At 44.7% G+C, this 17,202-nt stretch overlaps 1 protein-coding gene across 2 annotated transcripts in view; it reads right to left on the bottom strand.

Annotated features, from left to right (window-relative positions):
* LARS1 (leucyl-tRNA synthetase 1) overlaps nucleotides 1–17,202 on the bottom strand; it is an 88,278-nt gene that overhangs the window by 27,376 nt on the left and 43,700 nt on the right. For both annotated transcript variants that reach the window (XM_061616952.1, XM_061616953.1), the window contains exons 14-19: nucleotides 9,191–9,244; nucleotides 7,379–7,519; nucleotides 3,164–3,241; nucleotides 1,172–1,257; nucleotides 1,022–1,087; nucleotides 850–932 (exon numbers count right to left, since the gene is read on the bottom strand). In XM_061616952.1, the coding sequence (XP_061472936.1) occupies nucleotides 850–932; nucleotides 1,022–1,087; nucleotides 1,172–1,257; nucleotides 3,164–3,241; nucleotides 7,379–7,519; nucleotides 9,191–9,244 (508 nt within the window). The remainder of the gene's footprint in view (nucleotides 1–849; nucleotides 933–1,021; nucleotides 1,088–1,171; nucleotides 1,258–3,163; nucleotides 3,242–7,378; nucleotides 7,520–9,190; nucleotides 9,245–17,202) is intronic.

Here is a 17,202-nt window from a genome sequence, read left to right as displayed (position 1 = left end):
CTCTTCAGGAAGTTACACTTGGAAAACCAATCCTAAACTAATTGTGAACCAGTACTCCTCATTGAAATTATATGAATCTCTGGAACGTGTTTCTACTTAGAAAATTGAGCAGTGCCCCAATTTTATTTATTATTTATTTTATTTGTTAATTTTTTTATACCGCCCCACTAGCATAGCTCTCTGGGCGGTGTACAACAGAAAGTATATACAATAAAATCACATAAATCAGTACAAAAACATATATATAAAAATCCACAAATCTAAAACCAAATTGAACATATTAAACTAAAATGCCTGAGCAAAGAGAAAGGTTTTAACTTGGCTCCGAAAAGATAGCAATGTTGGCGCCAAGCGCACCTCAACGGGAAGACTATTCCACAATTCAGGGGCCACCACTGAGAAGGCCCTGGTTCTTGTAACCATCCTCCGAGCCTCTCTATGAGTCGGAACTCGGAGGAGGGCCTTCGATGTTGAACGTAGTGTACGGGCAGGTTCATATCGGGAGAGGCGTTCCAGGAGGTATTGTGGTCCCGCACTGTATAAGGCTTTATAGGTTAAAACCAGCACTTTGAATCTGGCCCGGAAACATATAGGTAGCCAGTGCAAGCGGGCCAGAACAGGTGTGATATGTTCGGACCGCCTGGTCCTCGTTATCAGCCTGGCCGCTGCGTTTTGCACAAGCTGTAGTTTCCGAACCGTCGTAAGCAATGTTAATTCTTCTGCATGCATTGCCCCATTATATGGGAATCAACTATTGCAGATATGTTTCTAAAACCTTTATAAGATTAAAAGACTCATATAACCAAGTGTTCTCAATTAAATAGAGATAAATATATACTTTTATCCTACCTAATCCATACGTTCTAGAACAGGCATGTGCCTGCAACCAATCCAGAGTAGCTTCAAAATTTCTTCTTGTTTCTTCACAAAATCTGGAAAGCACAGAACATTAATATTTGCTGTGACTTCTGGGTTTATCTGTCAGTCCACATCTTCCTTGCCCCTATTCTCCACAACTTACGTCTCAAGGTTTTTCAAACATTCGTATGTTTGCTGCTTCCAGTTTTCTTCACCATAGTCCAAGTACCTAAAAATGAGACAAAAACATTTATAACCGGGGTGGGGTGGGGGAAGTACAACTAACGTGGCTGTGTCTTCACTTCCAACTCACCACTGGTCACAAAGAGCCACCACACATTCATCTGCAGATCTAGAGATGACTTGTTTCTCTGGCTCCATATAAATAAGTGCTTCACCCTGAATAAAGAAAAGAGTGGAATTACAATGCTGGGACAAAAAATTGAAATATTTATAAAATAAGGAAGTTGTTTTAGCCATGCAACCATCCTGAATTCCATTTAGAATTCCTATTAGAGTCCAAACCAATGCTATAAAGTTCTGTTGGAACAGCAGATAGGGCCAGGATAATAGAACTCAAATTCAACACAAGAGTAAGGCCAATACCCACACTAATGAAGCATCTAATGAAGGCCTTGAAGTACCAACACCTGATGAAGGGCTGAAGGCCATGAAAAATTATGCCATAATGCATTGTTAGCCTTTAAGATGTCACAAGGCTCTTGGTGGTATTTACAACAGTCTGACAGTTATCCTCGGGAAACTGACACACTTGTCCTTGCTGCCTACCTTGCTGAATTGATGACGTGCTATACATGGAAACTGCAATACAATGACAGTCCCATAATGCAGCATCTTAATGGATCATATTAAAGTGTCCTATTAGGAACACAGGAAGCTGCCTTATACAGTGTCAGACCAATTGTCCATCTAGCTTAGTATTGTCTACACTGACTGGCAGCATCTTTGCAGAATTTCAGATAGGGGATATTCCCAGTCCTAACTGAAGATGCTGGAGATTGAACCTGGGACCTTCTGCATGCCCATCACATGCTCTACAGCCCTTCCCCTTATCATTAAAATCTCTTTTAATAAAGGAGTTCATCAAAGACAACCGAGATGAGCTATTGGCTCTGCCCCATTTCCCAAGCTTAGGTTGTTGATTTAACTGCTGTGGCACAAAAGTTGGACTCAGCAACACTTAAAGCAGTTAATAGGAGGCAGAACCTAACTACTGTAATCCAGCCCTCCCTTGTGCATGGCTTTCAACCCAGGCCTGAGTTTTCCTATTCTATGGATATATTATGGAGCTTATTTTCTACAACCCGGATTGTCTAGAGGCAATGTTTAACTGACACAATTAAAAAATTCCACAATGAGGAGAATCTTAAAAGATGTACAATATCAAGCAATCAAAATAGAAGTCATGATTCTCAGTACTTCAGCTGCCCTCTTGTGAAAGAACTGTGTAAATACACTAGATTAGCTATCATACAGAATGATAGGAAGAATTCCCCAACTTGGCAGCAATGGGGCATGACAGAGCAGTGGAGCCACCACAACGTGCATAGCCCCACTGCTTGCGTCAGATGGGGCAAAAGGTCAGCAAAAGCTTTTTCCAGGCTAGCTGGCATAGTGACTGGACCCAGATCAGGCCTGATGCAGTGGGGCTGGCTCAACCCTTCCCCACAACACCATTGTGGGGCTTTCTGCCTGTCTGCAATTTTGGTGGGCAGAATGAGCAACTCTGTGCTGGCACAATGATCCTAGTATCACTCTGTGGATGGATCTGTTCTGGGTCGGGCAGATGAAGACCTCCACAATCCCCACCCCACCCAAGCATAGTGCATTGGGGTCTGGATTGCGCCCTGACAATACAATGGAAGTAACAATGATTTTTCCTTTTCAAAACTTTATAGACTGAAATCTTACCATGCTCATCTCTTTTCCAATATGCCTAAACGGGTACTTTCAAGGCCACACATCTTGTCTTTAGAAAATAGATTATCATTTATTTACATAGAGTGATCAGTTGCACATGGCACTCTAAGGAAAACAGCACAAGCTGTGCAGTATTCAAAGCATCATCCAACGTACAATTCTAAAGAAAGGAATTATTTCTATTTGACAGGTCAAGTGTAATCACTTCTCTTTTACAACAAAACCAAAGCACTTGATGTAGTGCTGCTTAGTTTCACATGGCTATGATTCTACTCCAAACGGTGCTTTGTAGAAATAAGATAGCAAAAACTGTGTTATGGAAGTCAACATATAATCTCAAAACACAATAAAAACCACCACATACATTATCTACCATCTTCTTCTGAATCAGCTTCTTGACATCCTGGACCTTCTGCCCTTGGAATCCCTCTACAAGCATGATCTGAAAAGGAAAGGCATTGCAGAGATTACAGATTGTTTTATTTATTTATTTATTATCCCGCCCTTCCTCCCAGCAGGGGTCCAGGGTGGCAAACAAGGCACTAAAAACACTTTAAAACATCATAAAACAAATCTTAAAATACATTAAGACAAAACAGCGTTAAAAATTTTTAAAAAAACTTTTTAAAAAGGGTTAAAAACATTATTTAAAAACATATTAAGCAATTCTGACACAGACACAGACTGGGATAGCTCTCAACTTAAAAGGCTTGTTGAGAAAGAAAAGTCTTCAAAAGGTGCCAAAAAGAGAGCAGAGGTGGTGCCTGCCTAATATTCAAAGGGAGGGAATTCCACAGGGTAGCTGCCGCCACACTAAAGGTCCGTTTCCTATTTTAGAAGTTTAGTATATATATATTGTTATGAAGGGCCCTTGAACTTCCTCATGAGCAGAGCTCACTAGAAATCCAAGTTCCCCTATCAAGCGAGAGCAGCAGGGTCTTTTGCTGGAGTTACCCGCACGTCATCCCCAGAGCATGTATAAATTTACCCTTAACCCAATGACACACACTGAAAGTAAAAATAAAGAGTGGTTTTATTAAAAGAAACAAGGAAAAATATTGCAGTTTACAATTACAGTTAACAATGAGCAGCTTTCTAACTATTATTCATTCATTCCGCAACACTGGATAGACTAAAGCAAAGAGACTAACCCTATGAACACTTTCACATTAAGCTCACCCACACAGACAGAAAAAGGAAAGAAAAAGGCCCAGATAGTTGCATATACCTTTCCTGGAGAGTTGCTGCAAGCCTAAGGCTGAGAGAGAGACTTTCGTATCTAACCCAATGAGCAAAAAGCTCTGCCTTTGTGTAACCAGCGCTAGATTTTAAAGTTCTCACTCAAATCCTTAGCTCTGAAATTGTCCCAAAGATGCTAGCATGCGTTGGTCACAAAACCTGCTGTTGGAGCCCTCCAGAAGAAGAACTGAACTCCCCTTCTCACTCCTCATGTTTTATACCTTTTCCTAACTAAACTGACCCCAAAGTAAACCCAATGTAAAATGTCTTCAGGAGGATGTGGACGTGATAAATAAGAACAATTAAAAAATTTAGGATAATCCGTCAGGGAATGTGTTGTTTCTCCAGAAACCATTCTGAGGGATTCCCAGATAAAGACTGCAATCCTGTCTCCTCGAAAGGCTTAGAAATGCATACAGTAGGGCCCCGCTTCCTGGCGCTCCACTTCCCGGCGTTCCGCTAATGCGGCGACTTTCCTCCCCTCTTTAAAAGCCGATTTTGCGGCATTTTCGTGCAATACGCCCCATTAAAGTCAATGCGGCCTTACGGCGATTTCCGCTTTACGGCGGGAGTCCGGAACGGAACCCACCATATAAGCAGGGCCCTACTGTAACACCTCCCAGTTTGAAATGAGCTATTCTGTTTCCTCCTGAAGGCCTAGATTATCATAAACATTTCCTTTGTTTGAAAGGAGCGCCTATTCTTACTGGGTGACAAATCCCAAATTTCCATAGGAGTCAGGAAGTCTATACCTACAGGGTTGCAAGGTATGTACTCAGAGGTCACAGAGGGGCTGTCTCCCAGGAATCCTTGCTGTTGCCGGCTTTCCAAACTCTGGTTCACTGAGATGAATCAAAGATTAAAAATCCTCAATGTTTGATTCCTCATTACAATATATATGGCATTGCTACCTTTTCCTGCCTGCCTGTCTTCCGCCAGAAACCCACATAAATCCACTAATTGTAAATGGATCAGAGGTTTAAATTCTGGTAATTTTACCTCTTGATCTCAGAAGTTCTAGAATTCTTCATAAACAGCATACATCGGGAGAACAGGGCCTTCAGGGCAAAATGGTAACCAGATTTTATTTATTTATATAGCACCACTGATGTGCATGGTGCTTCATAAAGATCAGATACCAAGCACCAAGGGGCTTGCAATCTAAATCAGACACAGGGAAACAACAGAGGAGGGGGGAATGGAGGTGTGGGTAGGCAAGGGAAGAATATGTAATTTCAATTACATATACTTTGACTAAGTTACAATGCAGCATAGGGCCTGGGGGGAATGATCCATAGGCTTCCACGTAGAGGTGTGTTTTGAGGAAATAAGGGAGTTGGATGCATGGAGGTATTCTGGGAAATATCACCCGGCGGCAAATGTGTTGAACAATTTCAGAGAGCAAGAGACTTTCGGACAGCGAAGGTTGGTAGAGCTGGACTGAAGGTCACAGGAAGGAGCATGTCAAAAAATAAGTGCTGAGAGATAAAGAGGGGCCAGGCTAGGAAGGCTTTGAAGGTGAGGAAAACATGTAGAAGCCAAGTACAGACCCCCAAGGACCCCAACAGAGGGAGAGGAAAATACAGGTCTTGACTTCAGTACATTCTTGCCTTCGGATGCTAGATGGTGCTATAACCTACGTGATGGCATGCTACCTGGGGAAAAGCCAAGTACAGAGACCCCAAGACCCCAACAGAGGGAGGGAAAATAGAGGTGGCGTCCTCCCGTATGGAAATGCTGAAACAGAGATTAAACAGGTAGGAAGAGAACCAGCTAAGGAAAGGTTTCTGTCTTACAATAAAATAAAGAGTAACTACTGGCTCAGCAGAGAATGGCGAGAAACTGGGTAACAGGAAGTAGAAATATAAGGAGGATACTGTGACCTGATAATTTGAAAACTGGGAATATGTACAGTAACAGGGCAATAATGAAAAAAAAGCAGGCGAAGGGAAGAGGATCAGAGTACCTAGGTGAATAACTGGGAAATTTCAGTTTATTTTTAGTATATCTATGTGATTTTTTTAAAAGCACCACTACCACAAACTTTGAATAAATTATCCCATGAGTAAATCAAAGTGCAGCTATACATTCTTAAATGTGAATGAACTAAGCCATTCCAAGAACAGGCTCTGAGGTGTAAGGGAATGTCTAAACTAAGATGATATTGTTTGCATTATTGTGGCCAATGCTTTCTGTGGTCGATATGGGGGTGGTGGTTGTTTTATTATTTTGTTTTATACTAAGATGTATTTATTTTGGTTTTTAACAATGTTTTACGTCATTAAGAGACCTTTGGGTAAGAAGCTGCTATGATGATGATGATGTCTGGTGAAAGCAAGCTATTACTCTTTGAGAAGATACATCGGTTTTAGATTAAAACCACCTGAGAAAATCAAGACTAGAGATTAACTGGCAAGTCTCTTCTTTATTATGGAACGGTAGAAGGAGCTCAGCCATATTTCAGTGCAAGCACTTATGCCTTGCAAGTATAAGATGTTTGGGCTCCAGTGTTAGCATCCCTAACTAGAAAGTAACAGGTATCTTGTCTAGGAAAGATCTGTAACTGAAAGGTACAGTGCTAGATTCAAAGGCGGCCTTCCTCACGTGAAAGGAACCTTTCACTCACATAAGAGTGTTTGTTATTGCACGTAACTCAGAACATTGTGACTAATGTTAAACTAAATGCAAAGTTGTACTTACACTTCTTCAAGCATGAGAATTGTTATTAGAAATTCTGGACGTTAAGCGGTATTTAAACACCTGACGTAAATCAATCTTATCTGTATAGCACTCCATGAACCTTTTGCTAGCACTTGTGTTTTCATAACACCACCAGCTGTTGCTTACAGTTGTTGTAACACCACCAGTTGTTGCTTACAGTTTTCTGTTGAGTCCAACAGAAGGCAACTCCTTACTACATTTTTTTTAAAGTATGCCATCTGGATTTTATTTTTCTAGATACCTATTAGAGATTAGTTATATATCCACAGTAACACAGAGAGACCAGAATAGAACAAGAACGAGGCTTGCGTTGTGTAAAACAAGCCACATAGTAAGTGAGCTTTCCAGATGCTTTGGACAACAACTCCCATTACCCCTGACCATTGGCTGGCCTTTCTGAAACAAGTTGGGAAAGGCTGTAGTAAATAATGAGGATGCTAAGTTCAAACCCCTAGAGTCACCAAACAATCTGAGTTTGAAGGAATTCCTTTTCACCATTACATAAACAAGTAAAACAGGTCACAAACATACATCTCCTCAAGGGTGGGGGGGGAACTTCTTAGCTTCTGTAACATACACATGACACAAGCACATTGTGAAAATCTTAGCTTTTACTTACTCCTTCATAAAATCCTTTCAGGTATAATCTCTCCTTGGCTTCTGCAAGTTTTTCTCTGTCATTTTGACTCTGGATTTTCAGTTCATCACAGATCAATGGAGCAGATAGGTTGCCATAGCCAGGGATCTCAAGGATGGGCACCTGAGAATATAACATAGCATTGTGACGTAGTTGTTTTCAATCATGCAAGTAAATCAAAGAGTTTTGGAAGGAATCACTTCTGAATCCTAAAGCCTTCAAAGAAAAGGGATAGTTATTCTATGGTTTATCAACAAATGTGTCTCGCTTACTGTCGGATGGGAATGGAACGTAAAGTATGGGGGGGGGGAAATAAAGCCAAGCCTATTCAGTTCCATCCTTATTAAAGAATCTCAGACCTGCAGGACACAGGGACAGAATACGGACATTTGATGTTCCAAAGTTGGGGTTTGTTTTGGTTGCTTCTTAACCATATTTTTCTTCACTAAAGAAAGATTGATGGAACTTGTTGGGGCAATCAATATTGTGTACCCTGGCCACAAATACAGTTTCAAAAGTTACCCAACAGGCACCCAGTTTTCAACTATGCATCGAAAGTATCATTGCCTGGCCTGTGCCTGCAACATGCATGTAACAATGAAAGACAGAATGAAAGCAAAGCCCAAGATGAGGTAGACAGATCTGACTTTAAAATGGAGTTGCACAGCTGTACTTTAAATAATTAACAGGGCTGACTTGCTTCTCAGTTCTCTTGATGGTCTGACAGGTAAGACTATGGGATTCATAACGATTCTCAAAGGACTCCTGGCTGTGCTATACTCAGCTGGGCTAGAATTATTACTTGCTTAACAGAAAAAGCAAACCAAGACTTCAATGGGGCAAAAATCTCTATGAAAGCAACTTTCCCTTGCATATATGGTACAACTCTAAAGTTGCCCTCTCAGGAGCTCTGAAGAAAATATTCCACCCAATAATCAATGAACTTTACTTTTACAATACACTATGTTAAGCAGACCACACACCAGGTTGATGGGATATGATTTTAAAATTAATAAAGTATCAATGTCAAATTCAAGCCAGACTATTTCCTTCAGCTCTTGTTGCTCAGCCCTTAGGAACTGCTCAGGAAGTAAAACTTGAAACAGAGGGTGGAACTACACTTTATGTCAGCAAACACAGATTCTCATCCCCATGTTTGCTGAATACCACAGGAAGGGCGAGGTGGGAGGGAAGTGTCCCTTCCAATTTAGATCTGCAACAATAACTGCCAACACTTCCTGACATACAAGCTCACCACTAGCTGTCCTCCAATTCTTCTGAAAATGCCTACATAAAATAAGATTTAGCATTTTCAGGATTTGAGGATTTTGAACACCACATAGAAGGTATTTAACACCAATGCATAAATCGCCTAGAAATAACTTAAGTGACTACCATGGACACCCAATTAGGGGTAGGAGATTTTCACACTTCCCAAAACAATAAAACAAACCGAAATGCTATCCTTCCAAATTTGCACTTCTCCAAATTTTGTGATTCAGTTCTCTTACCAAATAATGTGTAACGTGTATTTTAGGGGGAAATATGGACAAAAATTCATATATTACTTAACATACACAAATGCATTATATTGTGGAAAATTGCTGCAATAATGTGTATATAAGAAGTGCACACTATAAGGCTTCTCATCAGGACTTTTAAAAAAAATATCACCAATTGATGCAGAAATGCGTACAACTGATCTTAAGGTTGGAAAAATAAGAAACTAAGAATCCAAACTCGACAGATTCATTGATTCATGCATCCAACACAATCCTCCTTTTCTGCACTTACTGGTTCAAATGGCAGAACCATTTCATCTTTGATGCCATACTTCCCTCGAAATGCCTATGAAAAAAGTAGAAACAAAATATGAAAATCAAATCTACAACCTGACAAAAATGTTTTTGCTCTTGATACAACATTTAATTAATTCACCAGTTGGATGCTTTAACCAATTAAACTTTTGATCAACTAAAAAGTTGTCCTGATGATCTGGAGAACACATAATGTTACTTTAAATATATGTACTTATAAAAAAAACTGCAGTTCATCAGCACCATCTTAGGCATTTCTCCTCTTCAGTATGATGCCTGCCCCAACACAGGCGTGCGTCATAAAGGGGACATATACTTTTGTGCCTCAGAACTTTTCTTTTTAATTCTCATGCAAATATATGCAAAGTTAGTAATTAATCTCTCAATAAACAAAACCTGTACAACGAATCAACTAAGATTTCTTTAAACAAGTAACAGCCCTTGTTTTTGCCCAGTTTCACTGCTTTCCAATACCCAAACTGACCTTCTCCAACCTGGTGCCCTCCAGAGATTATTAGACTCTAACTCCCATCGGATCCGGCATGCCAATGGTCAGGGATGATGCAAGTTGCAATCTAGCAACATCTGGAGGGCACCAATAAATCTCTCATGTTTGCATTTCAATACGCATATCAGATGAGACCCCCTCTAGGATGCACACCTTAACATGGTGAGGGGGTTTGAGAGTGTCGAAGAAGCTGACAGCAATGCCGTCAGGAGTCTAGACCAAGAAGCTAGACTCCTAGCAGAGTCACCCAAGGAGGAATGGTGAAAGTTGAGACACCAGACTAAGGGGAACAGCTGCAGCATTAGAGGGACAGAAGAAAAACTGCCCTGGGAGTGAATCTGAGCATGTGGACATGGTGCTTACTGCTTGCTCCTCTGGGTTGCTGTCTTTTGAGTCAGCTGACATCCCTGGTAAGCGCTGCAAGGACTGGGACCCCCTGCCTGACCCTGGCTCCAGAGAGAGGCTGCAGTTAATCTTGCAGCCTCTTGCATCAGCTCCTGGCTGGGTCAGGAAGCATAAAAGCTCAGCTGCCTTTGGGTGGCAAGTCTGCCGTCAGCAGGGTCGCCACCAAAGGGGTCACCCCTTGGGGACCCCCTTAAGGAGTCCCAAGGGCAAGGGCACTACCCTCTTCTATTTCTTTCTTTCTACATAACCAATCTGGGGAAGGTTGGTAGTGGGGAGGGTATGTGGCTCATGTGTAGTTCCTGTGCAGAGTGAGAGCCTGTGCAGTGAACTGAATGATAGGAGAAAGTTGCCTTCAGAGTGAGAGTCTGTTACTGGCAGAAGGCCGACCCTCCCTAGGTGTGAGACAGAAGGGGAGTAGATATGCCCTGTGTGATAAATACTGAGTGGGTCTGACTGTTCCAATTTCTCGCAGAGGCCTACTGGGATAATTGGCTCACATAGGTTTTTTGATTGGCTGTTTTTGGGTCCATATCAGGTGTTAAGGAGGAGTCTAAGTAAGGAGGAACATGGGTGATGCCACCCCAATTTCAGTGATCACAGGTAGAGGGAAATATAGAGGGGATGTAGAGGGGGAATGGTGAATTACCACAGAAGACGAGGGCAACGTTATCTACTCTTTGTCTCCCCCCTCCCACTCCTCTCATGGATGGGTTCTTCGTTGCGCATCTGCTGTGCCCACTGGCCTGTGTGTGCTGTTGTTCAATGTCAGATCGGTACACAACAAGACCATACTCATCCATGATTTGATCGTGGATGAAGGTGTTGACTTGGTGTGCATTACAGAGTCCTGGGTGGGTGAGCTTGGAGGAGTTGATCTGACCAAGCTTTTCCCATCTGGATACTTGGTGCAACACCAGCACAGGCTACAGGGACAGGGGGGAGGAGTTGCTGTAAACTACAGAACTTCCACCTCTGTCACCAAGAAACCACTCTGTCTTGAAGCTGGCTGTGAAGGCCTGCACCTGGTGTCAGGCACAGAAGACAGGAAACTAGGGTTGCTGCTAGTGTAGGTGTACAGTCTACTCTGCTGCCCGGCAGCTTCTCTGACTCAGCTGGCAGAGGCCATCTCGTCTGTGGTATTGGAGGAGCCCAGAACCGTAGTCCTGGATGATTTCAATGTCCATGCTGAGGCTGCCTCTAGTGTTCCAGCTCGGGACTTCATGGCCTCCATGACGGCCATGGGGTTGTCTCAAGTTGTCACCGGCCCAACGCATAGGGCAGGGCACACCCTCGACTTGGTCTTTGCTCCAGATGGAGGAAGGGGTGGTCTGGAGATGGGGGGATGTCTGTTGACCATTGAACCGCACTGTCACTGAGTTTGTTTTCCATCAAGTCTGAAAAACTGTAACTAGGGGGAGTTATGTCTTTGCCCAGTCTGGGAACGGACTGCCAAGGCCGTTGCTATGGTAGCCATCGCGATAAACTGGGAAAAGTTCTAGCAGCTATCTGTGTTAAGCTGTTCTTCTGTGTTTTGCCTCTGAACTGTGAGGCTTGTCTTCTGTGTAATGTCTTTGAACTGAGAACTTCTCTCCTGAGGGGGGGATCTTAAAGCCTTAAGCCATAATGTCTTAATAAAGACTCTTAATATGATCCAACGCTCTGAAGAAGTTTCTTGCTCAACTTAACTCCAACGTAATGTATGCTGTTTCACGCAACAATGCACACACGCCAACAGGGTTATGGGCCCAGATCCACAGCGCATTACACGGGAGTAAGTTGCTGGTCTGAACAGCAGACGGAGTTCCAGAGAGGGCAGCTTGATTGATTGTGCCAGACAGAGGTGAGCAGGATGGCTACCATAAAAATGTCTGGAGGCTTGCTGATGGAACGACTTAATGAAAAGAATTATGGCAGCTGGAAGCCAAGGATGCGGGCTTTGCTGATAACAGAGGATTTATGGGACATTGTTGATGGAAACCCCCCGGCGGTACCGACCGCGGCCTGGAAGCGTTGAGACCAGAGGGCGCAGGCGTTTATAATCTTGGCTCTATCGGATTCTCAACTGATGTGTGTGAGAGATGAGCCGTCGGCTAAACAGATGTGGGACGCGTTGCAGAATTTGTCCCAGGAATGGCAGCGGAGGCAGAAGGCACAAAGAGCCAAGCTGAAAGAAGAAAGCAGCAGCAGACAGGACAACAAGCAAGAGCATCAAAGGCTGAAGTCTTGTTATGCCTGTGGGGCTCGTGAACATCTCCAGCGGGATTGTCCAATCAAGCGAAACTCCAGGGACGGAGGCTTGAAGCAGGGAAGTGTGAACTTTGTTTGTAAACAGAAGTCTCAAGATTTAGGACCTATTAACTGGCTTCTTGACAGCGGTGCAAGCCATATATTAACTAAAGACAGAAGTTTGTTTTATGTTTCAGAAGAAGTGCAAGATTTTGTGCACCTGGCAGATGGATCGCGTAAGAACGTGGAAGCTTGTCAGACCCAGGATGTGACTCAGGAACCAGACCAACGGCTGTAGTTAATTCATGTTTTATTAGGGTAATGTCCAAACAAAGACTGCGTTTTCTCATGAAGCAATACAGGGATACAGGTCCTGCGGCATTGGGAGAAAGTTGACAGAGCAAGGGACTTCTTCCCGCCTGTTCTTTAAGAAGGGGCCAAACGGGCGCGCAATCTTTCGCTCCTCCTTAACTGCCCCTCAGGTACTGCCCGCCTTCCCCCCTTCTGTCTTTTCAGCTGTCTGCGTGTGCGCGGTGAGGGGGGAAGCATCACCCCCTCCTCTTCTGAAGTTTCCGATTCCAGGATGGGGGATAGGGGAGGGGCTGATGGTAAACTGCCTCCCCGCTTTTCGGCTGTGAGCAGCCCTCCCTCTTTCCCCTCTTGCTCTGAGCCTGAAAGAGGGGGAGGCGTGAGAATGTCCAGGGAGGGCTCAGGCTCCCCATTGCTAAGCGACCTTATCACTGGCAGTTCCTCTGTTTCGTCTTCGCTCCAAAGGGGGGAAGTTCCTCCCCCTTCCCTCTGCCATCCATCCGAATACTCTTCTCCCAACTCTCTGGGATCCAGCTCCCCGGGATTGGGACCCCAGCTCTGCCTTCCGACACCATCCCCCCTCCCAGGCTGTGCCCCCCTCCCCTTGTCTGGCTTGGGACAGTGGGGAAAACATTGATGGAAAAGTTTTACCAATTCTGGAGCATGCACATCAGCTGCATCTTCCCATGATCTGTCAGCCACCCCATAGCCTTTCCAGTGAATCAAGTACTGCAGCTTGTGGCGTCTGATCCTGGAATCTAAGATCTCCTCAACTTCAAACTCAAGCTGCTCATTTACCAGGAGTGGAGCTCCGGGAGGTTCCTCCGGCCATAACTCACTGGAAGGGGCGGCTTTCGTTAAGAGGGATCGATGGAACACAGGATGTATTTTAAACGTGTCAGGCAGCTTCAGTCGGTACGCCACGGGATTGATTTGAGTTTCTATTTCGAAAGGACCCACCCTCTTGTCTTGTAATTTTCTACATTTGCCCAGCATCTGGAGGAAGCGGGTGGACAGCCATACCTGGTCTCCCGGTTGAAGGGGGGGGCCCTCCTTCCTGTGCAGGTCAGCAACTCGCTTGTACTCCGTTTTGGCTTCGTTTAACTGCTGTTTCAGTGTCTGTTGCGCCGCTTGCAATTCCTTAAGGAAGTTCTCAGCTGCCGGTACCAGCATTCCTTCTGAGCTGCTTGGAAAGACTTTAGGATGGAATCCATAATTAGCGAAGAACGGGGTTTGTTGAGTGCTGGAGTGCAGAGAATTGTTGTAGGCGAACTCTGCAAAATGCAAATATGACACCCAGTCAGTCTGTTGATAGGACACATAACTTCGTAAATATCTTTCCAAAACGGCGTTCAAGCGTTCCGTCTGCCCATCTGTCTGGGGGTGATGGGCGGAGGAGAGTTTTAATTCCGTCTGCAACTGTTTCCACATTGCTCTCCAAAATTTGGCTGTGAACTGAGTTCCTCAGTCTGAGACTACGCTGTTTGGCAATCCATGCAGCCGGTAGACTTCTTTTATGAATAACTTGGCCGTTTCTTTAGCCTCTAAGGCCCCTGCACAAGGAAGAAAGTGTGCCATTTTGGTAAGTAGATCCACCACTACTAAGATGGCTGTCATTCCTTGGGACTTGGGTAGATCAGTTATAAAATCCATGGAGAGATCCTTCCAGGGTTCGTGTGGGACAGGCAACGGTTGTAACAGTCCTGCTGGTGTCCCTGTTTGTGTTTTTGTCCGCAGACAGACAGAGCAGGACTTTACATAACTCTCAATATCCCGACGCATTTTAGGCCACCAGAAGTCCTTGGCCACGTTCTGAATGGTCTTGTAAATCCCAAAGTGTCCCGCTGTGATGGAATCATGACACTGGCGTAGGATTCTGAGCCTTAATTCCCCTTCTGGCACATATCTGGCGGTTTTGAACCATAACAGTCCATTTCTCCAGTGAAAGGTTACTTCTGAGTCTTGACCTTGTCCCGTCTCCTGCTGATATTTTAGCATGTCTGCATCTTCTTGTTGTGCCTTTTTGAGTTCCTCTTCCCATGAAGGCTGGCATACTCCCAACGTTAATTTCTCTGGCGGGATTACGTACTGAGGCTGGTCCTCGGATTCACTTTCTTTGTATTGTGGCTGTCTGGATAAGGCATCCGCTCTCTGGTTTTTGGCTTGGGCACGGTAAGTAATCTGGAAGTTAAACCTAGTGAAGAACTGGGACCATCTTATCTGTCTCTGGTTCAGCTTTCTGGCGGTTTGGAGGCTTTCAAGATTCTTGTGGTCGGAGCGCACTTCAATTCGATGAGAGATCCCCTCTAGGTATTGTCTCCAGTTTTCAAAAGAGTCCTTGATGGCCAGCAGCTCCTTCTCCCAAACTGTGTAGTTCTTCTCTGCAGGCTTTAACTTCCGAGAGAAGTACGCACAGGGGTGCAGCTCCTTCCCTTCTTGGTCTAATTGTAGCAGGACCCCCCTGATGGCAAAATCTGAAGCATCTGCTTCCACTACGAAAGGGCGGTTCGGATCAGCAAAGCGCAGAATGGGCTCAGTAGCAAACCTTCTCTTCAGCTCCTCAAAGGCCTCGGTGGCGTTCTCTGTCCATTGAAACTTCTTCTTCCCCCTTAAACAGTCAGTCAGAGGAGCTGTTAATTTGGAAAACCCTGGAATGAACTTTCTGTAATAACTGGCAAACCCCAAAAACCGTTGTACATCCTTTTTGGTGACAGGTTGGCCCCAGTCCAATATGCAGCTTACTTTCCCTGGGTCCATCTCCACGCCTTCCGCTGAGATTCAATATCCAAGGAAGTCTAGAGACTTGAGGTCAAATCCACATTTCTCTAATTTAGCATACAGGTGATTTTCTCTCAGTCTCTGCAACACCGTCTTCACATGCTGGTCGTGGTCTTCCTGGTTCTTTGAGAACACCAGGATATCATCTAAGTAACAGATTACATACGTGTCCAACAAGTCTCTAAACACGTCGTTCATGAATTTTTGAAAAATTCCTGGACTTCCACAAAGCCCGAACGGCATGACCAGGTATTCATACTGTCCGTAAGCGGTCAAGAATCCTGTTTTCCATTCATCTCCCTCCTTCATTCTGATCAGATTGTATGCTCCTCTCAAATCCAACTTCGTGAAGATTTTTGCAGAGCGGTCGGTCCAGCAACTGTGAAATCAGGGGCAGCGGGTAGCTGTTGGGGATGGTGATCTGGTTCAATGCGCGACAGTTGTTACAGGGTCTGAGTTCCCCCCCTTCTTTTTCACAAACAATAGTGGCGCTCCAGCAGGGGATTGTGAGGGGCGTATGAATCCTCGCCTCAGGTTTTTATCCAGGAATTCCTTCAGGGCCTCCCTCTCATTCTCTGTGAGAGAGTAGATTCTCCCTGATGGGATGCTGGCTCCTGGCACTAGGTCAATTGCACAGTCGTAAGGGCGGTGGGGGGGTAAAGTCTCTGCCTCTTTTTCATCAAACACATCTTTGAATTCTTCATACTTTGGCGGCAGGGTCACTTCCTCGATCTCTTGCACTGCCCCCACTAAGGTGTTCTTGATTCCTTCAGGTTGACAGTTCTCCTGGCAATACTGTGAGGTGAACCACACCACCGCCTCCTTCCAACTTATTTTGGGTTCATGCTTTGCTAGCCAGGGCATTCCCAGAATCACCTCAAAGTTCGAGAGATCTGACACGTATAGCGAAATGAACTCTTCGTGCCCAGGGATTTGAAGTTTCACTTCCTCCGTGGCTTGTGTCACCCCTCCTGACTTCAGGGGTCTCCCATCGATAGTCTCCACAGCTAGGGGAGCGTCCAGTTTCCACCGGGAAATTCCATGACGCTTGACTAACTTTGCATCAATAAAATTTGTGGAGGCTCCACTGTCAATTAAGGCAGTGGAATTAAACACCACTCCTCTGGAAGTTGTAATCCGAATAGGCAAGACCAACACCCCCTTTGAGGGAGGTTGGATCGTTGGGGGGCCTTTATACACCGGCCTGCACGTGGACTGGGTGTTCTAGTTTCCCGACGGCTCGGCTTTCCCCCCTTTCAGTCCACAGTCTCTGGCCACATGGCCCGGCTTTGAACAATAAAAGCATAAACGTTCCCGACGTCGTCTTTCCTTTTCTTCTTCCGACAGTCTTGGCCTAGCCCCTCCCTGTCCCTCAGTTGCATTACCTGCCATCCCTGCAGTGGGAAGGGTCTTGTTGCGGGATGCCGAGGCTGAGTATCTCGGGACCTCCTGCTTCCTTTCCAGGCACCTTCCTTCCATCCGGTGATCTATCTGTAGGCATAGCCGGATGAGCCCTGGTAGGTCAGCGGGGGGGGGAGGTCCTGGCCAACTCATCCAGGATTTCAGCATTTAATCCACTCTGGTACATAAACATCAGGGCGGCGTCATTGTAACCAGTTTCCTGGGACAGAATTTTAAAAGCGTTAGTGTACTCGGAAACAGTCCCTTTAGCTTGCTTCAGAGCGCCTAGTTGCCGCGCTACTGTTTCAGCCCTTTGCGGGTCTTGAAACATCTCGGTCATCTCCTGTATAAATCCTCTGTAC

This window comes from Rhineura floridana, chromosome 3 (genome assembly GCF_030035675.1).
Source record: "Rhineura floridana isolate rRhiFlo1 chromosome 3, rRhiFlo1.hap2, whole genome shotgun sequence".
Lineage (NCBI taxonomy): Eukaryota > Metazoa > Chordata > Lepidosauria > Squamata > Rhineuridae > Rhineura > Rhineura floridana.
The sequence above is the reverse complement of the archived record's forward strand: the minus strand, read 5'-3'. Positions and strand labels throughout refer to the sequence as shown.